Source organism: Pseudorasbora parva, chromosome 13 (assembly GCF_024679245.1).
Source record: "Pseudorasbora parva isolate DD20220531a chromosome 13, ASM2467924v1, whole genome shotgun sequence".
Taxonomy (NCBI): Eukaryota; Metazoa; Chordata; class Actinopteri; order Cypriniformes; family Gobionidae; genus Pseudorasbora; species Pseudorasbora parva.
The window spans coordinates 36,109,664-36,130,201 of NC_090184.1; the positions used below are offsets into that span (position 1 = coordinate 36,109,664).

Genomic DNA, 20,538 nt, shown 5'->3' on the forward strand with positions numbered 1-20,538 from the left:
AGTTAATGCCTATGTTTTTTTTTAAATAACATATGTGCACCTGAATATTACTTAAATTACTTAGAAATGTTGGTGACGAAATTAATTCAGAGATTTTATCTGTCTTTTATTGTTTTATTAACATAATTTTAGAGGTGAACTGTCCCTTTAAGGACAAGTGTTCATGACCTGCTCGCATCTCATATACCGACACACGCGATTTAACTTTCACTTTAGACATAACCGACTGTGTTTATATATGTTAACCTTGTGTGTATTTGACAGTATTAGCGCAGTAAGACTACTTAGTCCAATAATCACGTGTGTTTGACAGGCTTTTAGTGCATGTGCTCAGCGCATGTAAAACAGTGCATGCACATGAATGAAATGTTTAACCGGCAAGGCTTTAAAACGCATGCAAATAATGAACTTTCGTGATTGTGAATAACTATAGTGTTCTGTGAGTATAACTCTCTGACATCAGCATTTTGTGGCTAAACACCCCCTAACTTTAGTGCATATGGATATTTTCTCATATCGGCACGTAGACTCAGAGAGAAATATAAATAATTTATTAAATGCAAAACCCAAATTCAAAAGTGTGTATTGAACCGTGAATGCAGTACCGAATAGTTTAATATAATATTGAGAATTGTGGCATCCCTAGTAGACATGTAGATGCAACATTACTTAGTCAACATATGTGTTAAAGGGATCATCCAAATAAAGTGAAACTGAAATTTTGACCAGACATTGGAATTAACTCAAGAAATCTACATAATTAAATAAATCACAATATTACAATCCATAAAAAATTTATGTGTAATAAAGTGAAATTACAGAAAAAAAAGAGTACTGAATACGCTAATAGTGTATTTAATACTTGGTGGAAAAGCCTTTGTTTGCAGTGACAGCTTCAAGACGCTTCCTGTATAAACAAACGTATTGCTCACAGGGCTCAAGTGGGATTTTGCTACATTCTTCTAAACAGAATATTAAATCTTGAATATTCAGTGGGGCCCTGGGTTTCACCAATTCAGAGTCTCCTGGGCAGAATGTTTGTCTTGCTGGATGGTCCACTTATTGTCCTGCTGGACGGTCCTCTACAGGAGCCCGTGTTGGACCGACTTATTAGGTCCAGGAGACATTGCAAACCTTCTCAATCTCTTCCATCTCAGATAGGGGTACCCGAATTTAGAGAGTCAGGCAGATATAAGGATCTATTTGTCATCTTTTTATTTTTAAAATTCTCTTTATAAATGTTTGAATTATCCTTGTTTTAATTGTTAATTCTAACATATGGTGTTATTTCTTAGTGATAACATTTATTTCTTAGTGATAACATATTTCCATGCATACTGTATGTTATCACTATTTTAATTAATTTCTATGTAAAGCACTTTGAATTGCCATTGTGTAAGAAATGTGCTACATAAATAAACTTGCCTTGCCCATCTCATCCTCATCATCGTGGTGGACGACAACAGATTTATTTCAAGAATTTCCCAGTACATAGCTCCATTCATTTAATATAATATGTACTCTGCCAACATCAAGAGAAGAGAAGCAGCCCTATACCATGATGCTTCCACCTCCAAACTTCACTGTTGGTATGGTATTTTTACTGTCATATGCAGAGCCATTTATCCTACAAACATGGTGTGCGGTATTATTGCCAAAAAGTCTCTCCCAGTAATTCACAGGCTTTTCCAAATGTTGTTTAGCAAATTTCAAATGAGCTTCAACATGTCGTCTCTTCAATAATGGAGCCTTCCGCTGTGAGCGTGCATGCAGGCTGTGGCAGTGACAGCTAACCTTCTGATTCCTTGATCAGAAGTTTTGTAAGATCCTGTTGATGCCGGGTGACGTTGGAGTGATGTCTCTTCCGCTTGTGGATATTGGTCCCAAGGGTGCTTAAAAGAACATTTAAGAGTTGCCGAAATCCGTTGCCATTGTTATAGCATACCAATCTTGTTGCAAAGGTCCTGGTAGAGCTCTTTGCCTCTACCTATCTTTAGTTTGTATACTTGCATTCAGAGGTGGGCAAGCCTTTTTCTAACCTATCAATATGCACTAACCCAGCTGATTCTAATTTGAACAGATAGGAGGTAGAACTAATTAGTGAACGTTGCCAGCTGTTGCCTTGCCTTTCCTTACCTTAAGCCGGGTGCACACTGTGCGATTTTGGCCACGATTTGGCCGTCTGGGACAAATTTAGCAAATCCTAAAAGATTCCTCAGATCCTAGGCTAAAATCTGACGTCTTTGGTTGTTAGTTTGACATGTTCACCGGCAGCCGATTAATGAGCGCTGCGATCACATTTGACCTCAGACGAAATTCTGGCAGTGTCAGAAGATTTGGCACACAATCCTGCAGTGTGACTTCTCCTACGACGAAAGTCAAATATCTCCATTTTTCAAGACAAACTATGACCAAAACGAGTACTAGAGATTTCTTTGTAGCCAGCATTTCAGTCCCGCGTGTAATGCAGCTCACAGTCACCGAGCGTGTCATTCATTGATGATATAAAACTCCCGGGTGAGTTTTCTTGCGCGCGTCCGTTTTTAGCGCGCCTTCACTATCGTGCAGTCTGACATTAATGTCAACTGAGATCTTACAGTGTGACATGGCGATCATGTTCGTACAGTCTGACAAGGGACATTCGCAAAGGATTTTGAAAAATCGCACAGTGTGCAGGACCCATTAGTGTACTGCTTTTTCTTAGGCTGCATCCTAAAACCTAGGTAGCTAACTTGTCTCCTTGCTACCTTATCAGGCAATGTCTTGTAAGGCAGCGCAAGTGCACAAAGGCACCTTACTAAACTGCTTCTGGTCAGACTTCTGAGGCAGCGTAACAGTTTAATGATCTAGAGCAAAATAAAGCAAGCTTTGATGAGAACAAAACAAATAATTACTACAGTGGTAATTTCCTGTAGAAATGACATCAGAAGTGGAAAACATTGGTCAAAAATGTACATTTACACACAAATTGACCAGCAACCGCAGATTTCAGACGCCATCTTTTTCTAGCTCAACTGTCACCGAATAGTAGGCCTATGCATAGGATTGTGGGATATCAAAGACAGCGAAGGATACATCAATTCTGCCTTCAAAAAACGGTCAGATGAAGGTCTCTCAGGAGGCAGGAAGTGAAGCTAACATTGGTTTTGGACAGGCCTTGATGCCTTCCTACTTTGAAACGTGTCCTCTGAAGGCTGCATTTTACAGTTTTCGAACTAAGTCTTAGTGTGTTCTATACTTTTTGTGTGTTATTCCACTTTATAAAATATACTGTAACTTTTTTGAAAGGTTAGATTTGTGTATGTATCATTATTATAAGTTTTATTATCATTAAAACTAAAACCATAAAACCCCTTTTTATTACTGGAAATAATTTAATGTTTTTTCTTTCATTTATTTTATTTCAGCTTACACTGTAAAAAAAATTCAGATCTCCATTTTTTTAAAAGTGTACCAACATTTCTCATTTTCATTTTTTAGTTTAACTAAAATAAATATTTTTAATATAATTAATATTAATATAATTTTATAAATAACAAAAAAAAAACAAATGCATACAAATTATACAAGTAATAATGAAAAATAGTAAACAAAAATGACAAATTGAAGAAAAAAAAGACTAAAATTAAAGTAAAAACTGAAAATATAAATAGTATAGTATAGTATAGTATACACCCCCGCATCGCTTTACATCGCACTTGGTGATTTAAGGCTTGGATGCAGCAGTTCGGCCATGGAAACCCATTCCATGAACGTTCTTGATCTAATCTGAAGGCCATACTAAGTTTAGAGGTTTGTACCCAGAGAGCAAATTGGCTTTGGGCTGGATCTGGCTAAATTTCGGCTGAGATTTTGGCCCACATACTGCATGGAATTATGGTCCAAGGTTGGCCTAAGAGCTTTTTGCCGAAAGTCAACCTGAGCAATGCCGGAAGCAGACAGAGACTCACCCAGAGTTTAACAATGTACCCACAAATGATCCAGAACTGGCCCACAACAACGCCGTATTCCCCAGATGTTAGCCAGACAAGAGCCAAACTGCCACCACCTTTACATAACTATTGACTCTGCAGAAAGTTGACGACTTCTGCGTACTGTGTGCCTCAGCATGCGCTGACCCCACTCTGTGATTTTACGTGGCCTACCGATTCGTGACTGAGTTGCTTTTCCCAATTGCTCCCACTTTGTTGACCTAATACCAGTGACATAATACCACTATAGTTGACCGTGGAATATTTAGTAGTCAGGAAATTTCACAAATGGACTCTTGATATCATGTGAATCACAGTACCACGCTTGAATTCACTGAGCTCCTGAGAGAGACCCATTCTTTCACAAATGTTTGTAGAAGCGTCTGCATGCCTAGGTGCTTGATTTTATACACCTGTGGCTATGGAAGTAATTGGAACACCTGAATGCAATGATTTGGAGGGGTGTCCAAATACTTTCCGCAATATAGTGTATATATGCTTTGCCACTGTTGCAGATTGACTGTGGCTCTCTTGGCTTCTGAATTTTAGTACCTTTGTTCTAGACACTTCCGCATGTCTTCCAGTCTAATACCTGGACTTGCTCTAAATAATGAAATTGCATGTGAGTGTCTGTGGACACAAGCTGCGTTTCATTTCATCAGGCCCCTCACATACTAAGATTTTACCCCGCTTCGATCAATCTTACACAAACACACACACACACACCTCGCATCAATACCACATGTTCATGGCCACGAGCAAGCCATGACAAATGAACCCTACGCATGACATCCCCGCCGTGGGGAATGAAAGAAAAAGAAAGGAAATAGACAGGAATGGGGGAAAAATGTGTTGAAAAGATCCAAGAAAATGTTAAATAAATTCTAAGCTTCATTGCACATGTCAATCCGAGACCTACGTCCTCCAAGTGCCTTCACGCCTGGATGTCTCTCACAAGCCTAGATTCATTCACATCCCCATTTCTTCCCACTTCTCTGTTGATCCCCTCTACATCCCCTCTAAATCAGTAACACTGACATCAATTACTCTCACTGTCCCAATCGTTACACAGCACATGTCATTCAATCATAAATAAACATGTCGGAGCACAAAGCTCAAGAGCTTTTCTGTTATTGACTCTTCCTCTGTTTCTTTTCATTAAGGGTTAGCTCAGCCAAAATGAAAAAAAAATCTGTCATCATTTACTCACCTGCATGACTTTTGAAACCTGTATTTGTGGAGCACAAAAGCACTAATTTATAGCAGAATGTCTGAGCCATTAAAAGTGAACACAGACCACAGCTGTCAAGCAACACTTTCAGTGATTAATAACTTACAGTTCAGTCTGTTCCACACAAAGCTATCGTATGGTTCATATTGGACTTTTATTATCCTTTTTTTTGGAGCTTGACAGTCCTGGTCCCCCATCCACTTTCATTATATGGAAAGTAGACATTCCTGCTAAACTCATTTGATGAAAAAGTCATACAGGTTTAAAACAACACAAGGTGAGCAAATGATGAGATTTTTGGACGAACTATCCATTTAAATAAAATAACAAAAATGTATCATTATTACAGTGATTATGATGTTTCTAGCATGTTATATGTTTGGCAACACTTCTTATAACCCTAACTGATAGAGTGTGTAGCGTTTTATTTCTTAAACAATAATGTAGGAAGACACATTATGGCCATATTCCAGATGACAATGGATGACAATGTCAAGATTCATCAGTCTCAAACTGAAAGAATGGTTCGGAGGGAGAATGAAAAATGTTCACACATGAATTGGCATTTATGAGTCCAGACCTTAAATTCATTAAAGTCTTTGAGATGTGCTGGAATGGATTTTAAAGAGTGCTGGACTCTTGCAATGTCAATACAAGGTCTTGACCAAAAATGTATGCCTATAAATGTGTGGCACCTCTTGATGGAAATACATGTTGTGGTGTTATATAACTAGTAAAGCAAATACAACTTTTAAGATAAACTTATATTCTTTCATATAAAATGTTGAATGTTAAGTTTACATCATCCTTTTAGCAATTGTTTCTGGTCTACTTAAAGGGTTAGTTCACCCAAAAATGAAATTTCTTTCATTAATGACTCACCCCAATGTCGTTCCACACCCGTAAGACCTCCGTTCATCATCAGAACACAGTTTAAAGGTCCCGTTCTTCGCGATTCCATCTTTCAAACTTTAGTTAGTGTGAAATGTTGCTGTTAGAGCATAAATAATACCTGTAAAATTATAAAGCTCAAAGTTCAATGCCAAGCGAGATATTTTATTTAACAGAAGTTCCCTTTCAAAGCCTACAGCGAACGGCCGGTTTGGACTACACCTCTGCACTTCCTTCAGGAATGACGTCACTAGAACCGTTTGTTGACTAACCCTCCGCCCACAAGAACACGCAAAATAGGGGGCGTGGTCTTGTTGCTCTCCCACATGGAAAAGAGCGCGCATTCAGCGCTTGCATCTTCCCGTTATGGTAAGAGGCGGGACCTTTCTGGGCAAAGTGCGCTAAGCTGCAGTCCAATCACAACATGGGAAGCGCTGGCCCAATCAGAACTCGTTACGTGTCTCTGAAGGAGGGACCTCATAGAACAAGAAAATCATCAGGCCGTTTTTAGGACAGAGGAAACAGCGCTGTACAGATAAGTCGATTGTGTGGAAAATACTGTGTTTTTTTACACGTGAAACATGAACTCATGTTATATTGCACACTGTAAACATAATCAAAGCTTCGAAAACACGCGAAGAACGGGACCTTTAAGATATTTTAGATTTAGTCCGAGGGCTTTCTGTCCTTTGAATGTAAGTGTGCGCCCACTTGCTGTCCACTTCCAGAAGGTAATGAAAACATCATCAAAGTAGTCCATATGTGACATCAGTTGGTTAGTTAGTTAGACTCTTTTGAAGCGTCGACAATACATTTTGGTCCAAAAATAACAAAAAATATGACTTTATTAAGAATTGTCTTCTCTTCCGTGTTCCTCATAAAGAATCAAACGGTCATGATTCATGATTCGGACTGCGTGTCAAACTGGCAAACTGCTGAAATTACGTGACATTAGCAATACGAATCACAAATCAATCTGCTGATTCACGACCGTTTAAATCTTTATTTGAGGTTTAAAAACAAACGTGGAAGAGAAGACAATGCTGAATAAAGTTGTATTTTTTGTTATTTTTGGACCAAAATGTATTGTCAACACTTCAAAAGAGTCTAACTAACTAACTGATGTCACATATGGACTACTTTGATGATGTTTTTATTACCTTCTGGAGGTGGACAGCAAGTGGGTGCACACTTACATTCAAAGGACAGAAAGCCCTCAGACTAAATCTAAAATATCTTAAACTGTGTTCTGGGGATGAACGGTCCTACGGGTGTGGAATGACATTGGAGTCATTAATGAAAGAAATTTCATATTTGGGTGAACTAACCCTTTAAGTCAACGATTTGTGGTTTGTTATTTTGAAACAGTGTGTACTTTAACGATTAGTGAACCAACCGCTTTTCTTCAAAGACCTCAATAGAAACACATATTTTTGCTTGTAAAACTCACCTATGAAGTCATTGCTCATGCCCAGGTCATAATCCCAGACTGAGATCTCCAGGGTTTTCTTGGCGAGCTGATCATGTGGGACTTCATAGGAAAACTCCTGGGTTGAAGAAGACAATCAGTTGTGGCAGAGGGCAGAACATAATATTTGTATTCGCATTGAGTGAAGGTGTGGTCACATTCAGCTCTTGAGCATTCTGGGGCTTCTGTTTTTAAATAAATCATAAAATTGTGAGTAACAAAAAAATTACATTTTTACAAGCGGTCATATATACCAGCTACTCTATTTTGCCAAAGTTGCAAACTATGCTGAAGTTTTTTATTCTTCGTTTTGAGTCAAGACCTCAATCTATGACTATACAAATTCATAGGTCAAAGTTTATCAAACTTGAATTTGGTATGCAGCCAAAGAAGAAACTTCTTCATTTGTGCTTGCATTTCCACTCACCCACGTTTTACATGAATATGAATGTAACTGAGTAGAACAATAACTAAAGGGCTGCATGGCTATGACAATATCCTATACTATAAGTCTAATTTTAGCTTTCTTATAAGACCTAAAGAATCTATTAGATTTAAATGACTCTCATTTGCCGCTGCATTCGCCTGTGACTGGTTGCAATGCTCAACTGTTTAAAAAAAATACATTAATCAGAAATAAACTTAAACAGAATGGAATAAGCTTTTCTCACGATTAATTAATTGCAATCTCAATTAACTGTACAGATTTGTGTGACCACACCTTAAATAGGAATAACTGACCTCGTTAAACTCTGGGTTTAGAGTCTTCTTTTTCACTGTGGTTTTGTATTTTGACTTTTTCCCCATGTCAGGCTGCAAAATACTGATAAAGAGAAATAACCAGAAATGAATCATTGCTCTGCAGTGAGAATTGTATAACTTCTAAAACATCAAAGCAAATCATTAGCCTGGTTTGTCTAAAGCTCTCGAAACATCCACGACACAATCTAAACAGAAAAAAACACAGGCAAGGGTGTAAGAGCCCATTTTAGAGCATGACAAATTTTAGTGAGAGAGAGAGAGAGAGAGAGAGAGAGAGAGAGAGAGAGAGAGAGAGAGAGAGAGGTAGTGACAGTAGGGTGTTGTTTTTGGTGATTCATTCAATCTATTACAGACTGAGAGATGATCATCTCTAATTGAGGATGGATGGAATGAATGGATTGAGAGGGTGTCAGAGGACAGATGATGCATCCATAAGGTCTGTGGCTCATGGAGTCATCAGTGGATTATCAATTATCAATCGGGATAATCATTTATTATTCATGGAGGATATCAACTTACACAACATGCTACAGAGGAGAGTGATGTGTGATGTGAAAAAACACATGAGGATATGATGCAAGAAACATAATGCCATCTACATGACGAAACCAAAGCAGAGAGGCAGTTACATAGTACAGTTGAATATCCCTAAACAGCACTTAAAGATTGAACAACTTTGTTAAAGGCAGAAATGAATCAGGCAACTGCAATTTAGACACTTGAATTGGCTCTTAAAATGACGAAAGCACACTTGACTACAACGTACGTCTGGATAAATGCTAGTTGTGGTGCTTTTCTCCAACATTTGACGAATATATGCTGCTATGATCAATAGAAAATTATCAGAGCATATACAAATACATGATGCAAATACAAAAATCTCTCAGGTAAAATCCATTTAAATAATTAAACTTTAATTGTGTTAGGCAAACAGCATTGAATTTGGTGAATAATATATATATATATAATCATGTATTATATGATAATAATAATAATAATAATAATAATAATAATATAATTCATTTTAATATAACCAAGCTGAGTATAATATGAGAGACATTTGCTGAATTCTGAACCAAGTCCCGGCAAACTATTCTTACTATTTATGTCATAGAAAGATAAATGCTGTAGTAAGAGTATTTATGCTAGTACGATTTTTAGGGATTGAGTCATTCAATCAACTGAATCATTCATTCATTTCACAGAAAATTGATTCATTCAGAAACAAAATGTCCACATACACAATCTTATTCCAAATTAGGAATACATGCAGCCAAAGATAAAATAGATTCAAAGATTCGAATCCTAAGTCCCTGGTGGGTCTTTGCATTGAAGAAGATGCATTTTCAGATTGAAAATGCTGTGCATGTGCAGTCACAACAAAATTAACGAATTTGTCTCTGAGACAACTCATTATTCCCAAGTCATATAAAAGATTTGTCAAAAATGAACAAATCATTCTTTAACGACTCTTACTACTCTTTACTCTTACTAAACTGTGCATTGCAAATGCGCAACGGTTCTGTAACTACTGTGTCTTAAATGAATATCTTTATATCAACTTATTGAACTGTCAAATTATTGAAAAGCAATAAAATTAAAAGCAATATCACACTTACACTTGCGCTGTTGGGTTTCCATTATATGACAACTGGACAATATTGACAGATTATCATTTAACACTGAGTGTGTTTGGTGCCAGAAAGGATTTACCACTGGATGATAACCACTAGACTAATGACTCGCTATTGAAACTATTCATAGATACTTGAATGGTAATTCAATATAAAATTAGCCAATCTTTAGATATTAACTGACTGATTTGCTGGTACATGTCTAGATATCAATCAGACATGAATCAGTAACTTTCACCTAATGCCTTTTAGTCAGAATATTAATGATGTTTTATTTCTGTGTGACAAGTTTTATGTCACTGACAGGATGATTTTGCATCTCTAATGGCTTTTTAATGTGATCCTATAAATTTTTTATTGACATGTCCCATAATAAGTGTTGGATATTAATTGGTCTATACGGACCCATCATTTAAATTCACTAAATTTTTGGATATGTTCCCAAAGCCCAGACTTAACGAGTAGACTACACTTTAAAGGACCTTAGTGGGAACCATTCTTACAGGGACCGGGACATGTTCCTATGTGGAAAGTTGTGATAAAGACATCATTGATTTATCATACTGTGAAAGAGTTATAAATATGGTAAACATGCTAATGTTAGATGTTATTACATTAAACAGGATGAGATACATACTGTCCTTAGGAAGAAGAGATGCAGGAAATTTCATTCTTGACACCATGGGGCTCATTTCACATCTAACCCTAAAGACACAACTGGAGTCATCTGATAATTAAAAGAATAACTGTCATCTTAGAAGAGTCTGTCTACAATGACAAACGTCAGTCCTGAATGAGGAATTAAGCATGGACAGAATGTTTACGCCTATAACAAGTCTTGAGTATTTAAAGTCATTGTGTACTAGTGAGGGCAAATTCTGACGATAAAGAATGACATTTTCAGTATGTTAACCCCCTGTCTATTCAGTCTTAGTCATACAGACCTACAGTTTTCTTGAAGCAAGTTCAGTTCATAACATGCATGGCAAAACATGAAAAAAAACCTTGTACCTAATGTTTACATATATTAAAGCTGAAGTGTGTCATCTGTAATTAGTGCAAGAAGCATTAAATTAGTGCATGTAATTATCATCTGTGTAGCTAAAACAGAAGCAAAGCCAAGGTCATGGGTTCGACTCCATGGGCGAAAGCATGAACTTATAAAATGTATACACATTATTAATAAATACTTGCTGAAAATTCTCTCAATGACCACTAAAGCCCAGATTTAGAAGTGCATATCCAAAGGACACTTTAATCTCGAATGAGGCAATGGGAGAGTCGTCATATTTACAAATGGTTGGAAACAGTGATGCAGATGACGGTCACATGACAATGCCAACATGTAGTATGTATTGTAGTACCGTATTGTATTTCTGTATTGAATCCATACTATATGCCATAATTACTTAAAACTAAATGTTTAAATGTTCAAAAGTTTAGGGTGGGTAAGATTTTTTTTTTTTTTTTTTTAAAGTCTCTTATGCTTAAGGCTGTATTTATTTGCTCAAAAATACAGTAATACAGTAATACAATTTAAAATAACTTTTTAAAATGTAATTTATTTATGTGATGAAAAGCTGAATTTCCAGCACTCCAGTCGGCTGTAATGCTTAAAGGGATAGTTCACTTTGAAATGAAAATTCTGTCATCCTTTACCCACCCACAAGTTGTTTCAAACCTGTATGAATTTCTTTCTTCAGCTGAACACAAGGGGAGATATTTTGAAGAATGTCAGTAACCAAACAGTTAACTGGAACCACTGACTTCAATAGTATTTTTTTTTCCTACTATGGAAGTCAATGGCTCCAGTTAACTGTTTGGTTACTGACATTCTTTTAAATATCTTCCCTTTGTTCAGCTGAAGAAAGAAATGCATTCAGGTTTGAAATAACTTGAGGGTGAGTAAAGGATGACAGAATTTTCATTTTAAAGTGGACCATCCCTTTAAAGGGTTAGGTCCCAAAAATGAAAATTCTGTCATTATTACCCAAAAATCATTATTTACTCGCCCTCATGTCGTTCCAGACCCGTAAGACCTCTGTTCATCCTCGGAACACAAATTAAAGGTATAATTCACCCATAAATTGGCCACAATATCTTCATTTGTGTTTTTGACCGTGCATTCTTCTTCTCCCATTGCCATGCATTATACGAGCAACGGTTGGAGTTAAAAATCTTCATTTATGTTCTACTGAAGAAACAAACACACCTACATCTTGGATCACCTGGGGGTCAGCAGATAAACATCAAATTTTCATTTTTTAGTGAACTATCCCTTTAAGATATTTTTGTTGAAATAGAGTGGCTCAGAAAGGCCTCCATTGGCCACAATAGCATTGTGATTCCAAAACACAGCTTCGTAAAGCTTCAAACCGTTAGGAATCACCTTATCGCTTCATGATTCGGATCGTGTGTCAAACCTCCAAACTGCTAAATCACGTGACTGGTGATCTGAACCGCTGATTTGATAAACTGATTTATAACTGTGCATTCAAACCATAGACCGTAAAAAAATATAGACAACGCAAAATCATCCATTTCCACTTGGCCGATTTGAAGCTTTCAGGCGGCCTGTACTGCGCTGACATTTTGGGACCGAGTCTGCGCAGTAGAGAGCAGGAAGTAGAGCAGGAAGTACTGCTGCGATATCAAAAGCCCGCCCACACTCTCGCAGATACAGAACAATTCATTATGTTGGTGTGAAATAAACAGTTATGGAAATGTAGAAATTAAAGATAAAGTTCCAATCTGCTCCCAAAAATCCCGAAAAAAGTCAGTTAGTGCCTCAGTGACAACTTCACTCAGAGAAGCCGTCGGTCTTAGCTGTCAATCATGACGTCACACCCCCGTTTCTATAGCATCAAATAACGAACTAAAACTAAACTTATTTTAAAAACGAACACTTGAAAGTGAAAATGAAATCATCGTGATGATAACTGCCTCCATTGATATAAACTAACTTTGGGGGAAAAATATTTGAGGTGTAATTTTATTTTTTAGTTTGCCTCGCGTCCGTTAGAAAACACAGAGGGGCGGCTATACTGGGACCGGTCACCGGGGGGCGATCGCGGCGCGAAAGCTTCAGTATCTGAGAGGGGTATTGCAGGCCTGGTCTCATTTCATTCAATTTTGAAGGCTGCGTCCTCCGGAGGACACATTCTGTGTATGATGCAGACTATGGAGTGTCCTCAATCAGAATTAAACGAGACGTCCTTCGTAAGACACACAGGCATGGAGTATCACGTTGCTATGCCAACACGTTCAGCCTGCTTGCGCTCTCACGCCAGTTATATGAATGAAAATTATTTATAACTTGAAAATGACTATGACATTTTTCTTGTCTTGACTTGTCTTGATGTACTGTTCTAAACGTTTTAAAAAAAGCACATACAGCTGTAATCCTGTTTACCACAACTATCTGTTTGAGGTAATAGAGCTTAAAAACAAAAACAAGCTTAAACTACTGACATTTAAACACCACACCTACCCTTGCATGTATATCTGGAAGTGGTGCCGTTTTTTTCATATAATATAAAAAAAATATGACGGTTGTTAACAGTGACGCAAAGAATTGTGGGTTATCTCCAGCCATGAAGGATACACCTCATGCACACTCCGAATTCCTGTGAAAGAAGGGCGCATTCGAAGGTCGCATTTGGAGAGTCCCTCTCATTATTTTGAAATGAGACGGCCTTCTGACATATGCAGCTTTCGAATGCGACCTCCGGAGGACACAGCCTTCTGAAATGAGACACAGCTACCAGCGGCGAGAGCGGCAAGGTGGCTGCCTGCACTGTAAAAAATGTGTGTTGGTTTTTGTTGGATTAACTTAAAAAAGTAAGTAACCTGGTTGCCTTAAAATTTTGAGTTCATTGAAATTAAAAATTTGAGTTGATACAATGAAGGAAATTCATTGTATCAACGAGACAATGAAGTAACTTTTTTTCTAAATATGTTTTTACAGTGTGGCCAGAAGTCATTAAATTTCAATAAGAGCCAATTCCGACCGGACATTAAGTCCCAAAAATCGAAAATTTGGTTCTGACCATATTAGGTCCCAAGCAAAATGTAAGTGAAGTTGATCATTGCTGTGCGGGTTTCCCTATCATTTATGACGTGATCATATATAGTGATGTGTAATTTGTTAAAAAGGCACGCAACACTTTCATTTTTCAGCGGGAATGTAATTCATTCTAACTTTCACATTTAAACGATTTAATGAGGTTAACTTGTACCCTAGCCTACTTGTGGTCAGTCTATCCATCACCATGCTTGTTTGCTTTGTGGCCTCTTTAAATACAGTTTAAAAAAAATAAAAGCATTTAATCTACTTCAGAGCGGCAGCGCGTCCATGAAGCTTTCTACAGCGTCGTTGGCAGGGGGGCAAGGGCGAATTTTGATGCTCTCGCCAGCGGCAGTGTGAACGCACGGTAAAGCTCCGAAGATTTACGAAGCTGTGTTTTGAAATCTGCCATCACTATACAAGTCATTATTTAGGGGGTTTTTTGCGCACCAAAATTATTCTCATCGATTTATAAATTATTGTAGAGCCACTGTAGTGAGATGGGATTTTTAAGTCTTTAGTGTCTTTTATGGGTCTTGAGACAGGAAATTACATTGTGGCCAATGGAGGCTTTTCTGAGCCATCGGATTTCAACAAAAATATCTTCATTTGTGTTCCGAAGATGAACAAAGGTCTAACGGGTGTCAAACGACATGATGGTGAGTAATTAATGACAGAATTTTCATCCTTTAATATCTTGAAAAATCTATAAAAGTATAAAAAAACAGCATTTCTGCCATGACAGCTCTCGTAGCGTTCCATATGGTAATAGGTATGACAATGTTGATATTTTTGGTCTTGGCGGAACAGATCTGCTACACTGCTGCTAATTAACAAAGTATATATTCCAACCATTTTGTATTTTCAAACCCATTTCCCAAATACTCCTTTCATCAATCAAACTGTTAATAGTCACTGTTAATACTGATAGTCCTGTCCCTAACTTACGGCATTGCTTGAGCCAATGTTGCCATTTTGGGATGCTCTTATTGCAGAAACAAACAGAGAAATGTTCTGAAAGCAGTCTCAGTGTTGACATTTTTCCTGGAAATCAACCTGCTGCAGTTGACTCTGCACATTAAACTAACATGTGAAAGTATTTGAGCATCAAGCAAATTATACACTTCAGCTTTAATGTGCACCTGCATCCATGTATCTGTGAATTAGTCACTAATTACATTTTGACTAAATCGTTTCTGCAATTAGAAAAAAAAAAAAAGTCGCACATTCAAGTCAGTGCAGGACGCCAAGCGTCTGAATAAACATTCGAATGTGAGCTTAATTGTCTTGGCGTCGCAAGTTCAGATGAAAGCGGAACTATTGAAATCGTGTCCCGTGTAATGACATTAATTAGAGCATGTGCAATAATATCTGCATTCCCTTGTCTGTTCTAATTATGTGGTGATGCCGAGGGCCAGATGAAAATAGAGCTGAACTCTACAGGGTCTCATTCATAATCATTACACACACACACACACACACACCTTACACACACACACACACAGAAAAGTGGGGGCATATCTAAAATCTCATCAGCCTCTCTAAATACACATGAAAAACATCAGTTATAAATGCCTAGTTGCCACGTATACACTCATGTGATAAAGTACTTAAAAAAAATAAAACGAAACTTTCCAGAAACAGCATTGTAGCGGCAGATATGACGTGAACATATAAAATAAATCTGCATATTTTTTTGCCAAAGACGGCTTTTCTTTTCTCCTGTTGTCATGTCTTCGCTCCTCAAGAAGTTTACTTTCTGTCAACAGCTCAGTGCAACTGTGCCAGGCGTACTTGAGTCATGAATATTAATTATGTTATGTGATGTTCGCCCTAACTGATTTGCTGAAAGGCAGACGTTCATGAATACTAGCCTCAGCTGGATTAATGTTACCGTTGATGTGTTTGTTTACTATCAAAGCAACCAATTGACAGATGCTTCTGCGACATTAGATAAGAATTTACCCTATTTACTTTGTTAATAAACATCGCTGTTCTATTTACTGGGGCATGATATTCGAAAGAAAAAAATCATAATCTTTAAACAAGACCCTGCTTCTGAAACATCTTTCCATTTTGGCTAATGTCAATCAACTAATAATTTCCAATAACCTGTCATGAATCATTAATCATTAATCAAGTATCATAGAATATCCTATTTCACAAGAAAATCCATCTCATGATGGAAGTAAAATGGTTTTCAAATGTATTTCATCAACTTTAATTAATCCTTTTACTCTTTTTTTCTCATCTCTTCAGCCTAAGAAAATAATCCCCTTTAAAGTATAATCATTAGATCAACAGATAATCTCCCAAAAAGAGGATGAATTTAGCAATTTCTGCAAAGTGTTTTACTCTGCACAAACATAATCTATGCTGAAGATAATGAACTAATCACTGATTGCTCTAAAATCATTTTATTGAACAGAATGGCTATGTCTACAAGTTAGTTGCTTGGTTAATTACATTTAAAAATCTCAGATATCGAAATTTCTTTCCTGAATTTCTCTGAAAATGCCTGTAGCGGTGCCTTAGCTACACACTGATTAAATGGTATTCCTTCTAGCAACCTGGATATGGTGATTACATTCACATACAGAGAGCAGAGATAGAGAGAGAGAGTTTTGGGTAAGCTTCCCTGCCTAAGCTTCTTCTGTTAAAACCAGACACTCTGTTGTCTGAGAAAAACATCACAACAGAGAGAAAAAAACCATATGAACGTCACCAGCCCCCCTCCAAATCTAGAGATTTAGTTTCTCTTTCCTCCTACGGAATGACTACATATTGATTGGCCCCCAGTTCCCCTACACTTAATCCCTACTTGTGTCCAGTTCCATGTTCCCTCTATTACAGAATAAGCCAGTCCAGGCCTCAACAATAACAATAGCCTGCTGACCTGGGGCCAGACTGTGAGAGTTAGCTGACTGATGCTGATGAAGTTATGACGACATGACTGAGAAGCATCTGTAAAAACGTGTTAAAAATTACAAACCAATTAGTAATGTTTTGTATCATATCACACCATCTTTTTTTTTTTTTTAAACAAAAGTGTATTTATGAATTATAATGGTGTTTATTCATAGAACCATAGCTTAATTATTTCCAGATATTATTCATAACTGTTTATAATTTGTAACTGTAATTGTTTTTTGAAAGGAAAATTGTTGATAAAAATAAAAAGTATGGTAAATTGCAACATAAAAAAAAATGTCTGAAATGAAAAATTGTAAAACATTAATTCATAACAGTCATGGATAATTATAGGTGTATAATTCACAGATATTTTTAAAAACAAAAATATTACTTTTTTATGGTTAATACAAATATTAATAAAAATAATGTAAACGAAAACATGGACACAAAAATGTACACACTAAAATTTGGATTCTATTATTACTTAAATTACTCTTTCTTGTAAAGAAATATATATATATATATATATAAAAAGTTGTATACACTCCTGAACAAAATCTTAAGACCAGGGGATGCATTGCAAGTAGTGGATCATAACCAGGTTGTAAGTGCTGATTCGAAATGCCAAAAGAAGAAACAGGAGCAAGAGACAAATAATAGAGTGTAGGCAATTTATTGAAAACTGCATTTAAACTAAAACAGGCCGTTCATCAGCTGATCAAAAGTTTAAGACCATAGCCCAAAAATAAACGCACAACAGTACTAAAAGTGTCAAAAAAGGACTCAGCAGTGAGTAGCCCCACCGTTCTTGTTGATCACTTCAAAAACTCGTTTCGGCATGCTTGATGCGACTGTTTCCGTCTAACAAGGAAGTTTTCAGCTCTGAAACTTAGAGTATATTCTTATATTACCATGACCTTTTATATATCAAAAGCTCAAGGGAAAGCTGATTTCTCAATTCATCAACCCTTTAATAAATCTTTAATACATAGTTCATCCATGAATATGATTTCTGCCCAAGTCGAAAACTCCCATTATTCCACAAAATCTAGGGGTCATCAATATACACCTTTGTTTTGAATAAGCGACCTCTAGCGGCGTAACATTACATATTGTGCCTTTAAGCTTTACTAACCCATTTTAAAATGTATTTACACATATAAATTCGCTAATTATTGACACTGAAAACACTTATTGGTGAATTCCAATTATGTCATGTTATGTTAGTTTTCCTGAATCCATTTAATAATTACAATTAAAGCCTTTATTGCTATTAAAAATACAAGAGTGGCTGATGCAGAAAATCCAGACTATTAAAATGACAGTGCTGCTTCAATAAATTCCAGCTAAATCCAGCCATAACTGGAATCAATCTCAATGGACAAAAAAGACAAATAACATCTGGTCCAGCGGTCACACTGCACAAACAACTCAGCATCCAAACAAACCTCTGCCATACCGTCATACATGTCATGAGAGATAGAGTCAAAATCTCCACCTTATCCTAAACTATATTGACAAGTGTAGTCCTAAACAAGCGCTAAAACACCTGTCACACACAACCGCACACGCACACTCCCAGCAGTCTATCCTGCTGTATAGAAGCAGCCCCCTCTCCAACAATAGATTTCCACTGCTCTAGTGAGCCCATCAGTGCCTGTAACTGGCACGATAAACAAGGAAATCCTATCTCCTCAGAGCAGATAGCGGGAAAAAACTCCTCTCCATCACACTAAACATCAAAATATATCCACGATAAGAATGAACAGGACCCCATCCATGGGAAGAGAGTGGTCCAAGATTATGCATGCTTTATCAGACTTGAGAGGAGAGAGAGAGTGGGGAATGGATAGAGTAGAGAAAAAGAGGTATGGCAAATGATAAAAGAGCCTTGCTGTGTAGGAAGCAGAAGGTGGGAAGCTAAAGCTGAGAGAGCAAGATTCTTTTTTTTTTTTTTAAAGAAGCAACTACCGAGTTTTTTTTGGGACTTTGCACTTGCCTCTTGACTCTCTGCATCCATCTCTATGCCCCATTAATTTTCTCTGCCTCCAAATAAAATCTCATTGTGTGGGTGGACTTTGAATTATTCTGCGCAAGAACCCACAGGGGGATAAATTATGATCAACCGGAGGTACAGCGAGAAATAAATCACCCTGAAATGAAATCCATGATGCTAACTAGGAGGAGGGCGATGGCAATGAATTGAGCCATAACACAGTTACACGCACTTACGTTCGTCTGATGCCGTGCTATGCAATGATTCAAGGGAGGATGAAACTAAATTTTGCTTGTTAAAACTTGCTTTTTTGATCGTAATAAATGTGAAAATTAAATAAAGGCTGTGAAAAAGATAATCATGCCCACCGTTGACTCACTACAGGAGCCCTGGGGATTGCGCTAATTTGCTTTAACTCTATTTGAACAACATTGGTGCTTTGAGGTACTGATTACAACATTAGCTTCCCTCGTCTGGGGTTGTAGGCCCAAATCATCACACAAACCCCACATGTCTCATCTCAAACTTCTGAATATACAACAAAACAAAACAAAAAAGACAGTCCGTTTGATGATCCGATGCATATTGCGCCCAAAGCTGGAGAGGCTTTTTTTAAAATCTGGTTTAATCTGATTGGCTGGCTTTTTATACAATTTTCGCAATGCCAAAACAGGCATTTGGACTAAAAGCTTCCACTTTATTTTTGGCCTGGAGGGAAATGTAACTCCATCCGCCTCTTTTATCAATTCCTGTCACTTTGCCACTGTCCACTCTAAAAAAACGTGGCAAAAAAACAAAGACTCACATTTTGACAAAGGGGTCCGAGTAGCCATTCGAATCCATGGCGGCCAGGTGGGCACAGCGAATAATTCCAACAACCAAAGAACTCTTCTCTGTGGCGTACATCAGAGAGACCAGGATACGGCCACGCTAGAGAAACAGAGAAAGAGAGACAGTCTGCAGTCTGCTTGTTTCCACTAATCAATATTCAGAGCATCAATAATGCATTAAACAATATATGTCAGTAGGGTACAATGAGGCTAAAACCCACAATGAGGCTGTCTTTATAGTTCAAAAATAATGACATACAAATATTTATTTTTATTGTATACAGATGGAGTAACAAAATGTGTGAAAAAAGATAATAAAAAGGACATTTTATCCCAAGTGTGGAGTAAAGGCTATACTGATATAATGCTAATATTACAGTGGTCCTTATCGAGGGGGAGTTTTTTTTTTGTGGAAATGTAAACCACCTCCCCCTCATTTGTTTCTCCATTAGAAGTATGTAATGTATGCAAAATATCATCCAGATAAGTTGTTATTTAGGGTATGCTCAAAGAATGCTTCTTTTGATCAGCAGGTACTTCTATCTATCTGATGTGATATTAGCCAAGGTTTCGTTCACTGATAAACTTTTGAATGTTTCTGATATACAGTGGGTACGGAAAGTATTCAGACCCCCTTACATTTTTCACTCTTTGTTATATTGAGGCCATTTGCTAAAATCATTTAAGTTAAATTTTTTTCCCATTAATGCAAACATACACACATCACCCCATATTAACAGATTTTTTTTATTTTTATTAAAAAAGGAAAACTGAAA

At 37.1% G+C, this 20,538-nt stretch overlaps 1 protein-coding gene across 1 annotated transcript in view; it reads right to left on the bottom strand.

Moving 5' to 3' along the window:
- doc2g (double C2-like domains, gamma) overlaps nt 1-20,538 on the bottom strand; it is a 53,065-nt gene that overhangs the window by 1,975 nt on the left and 30,552 nt on the right. The window contains exons 8-10 of the mRNA XM_067414203.1: nt 19,738-19,862; nt 8,303-8,384; nt 7,544-7,640 (exon numbers count right to left, since the gene is read on the bottom strand). Coding sequence (XP_067270304.1) covers nt 7,544-7,640; nt 8,303-8,384; nt 19,738-19,862 — 304 coding nt within the window. The remainder of the gene's footprint in view (nt 1-7,543; nt 7,641-8,302; nt 8,385-19,737; nt 19,863-20,538) is intronic.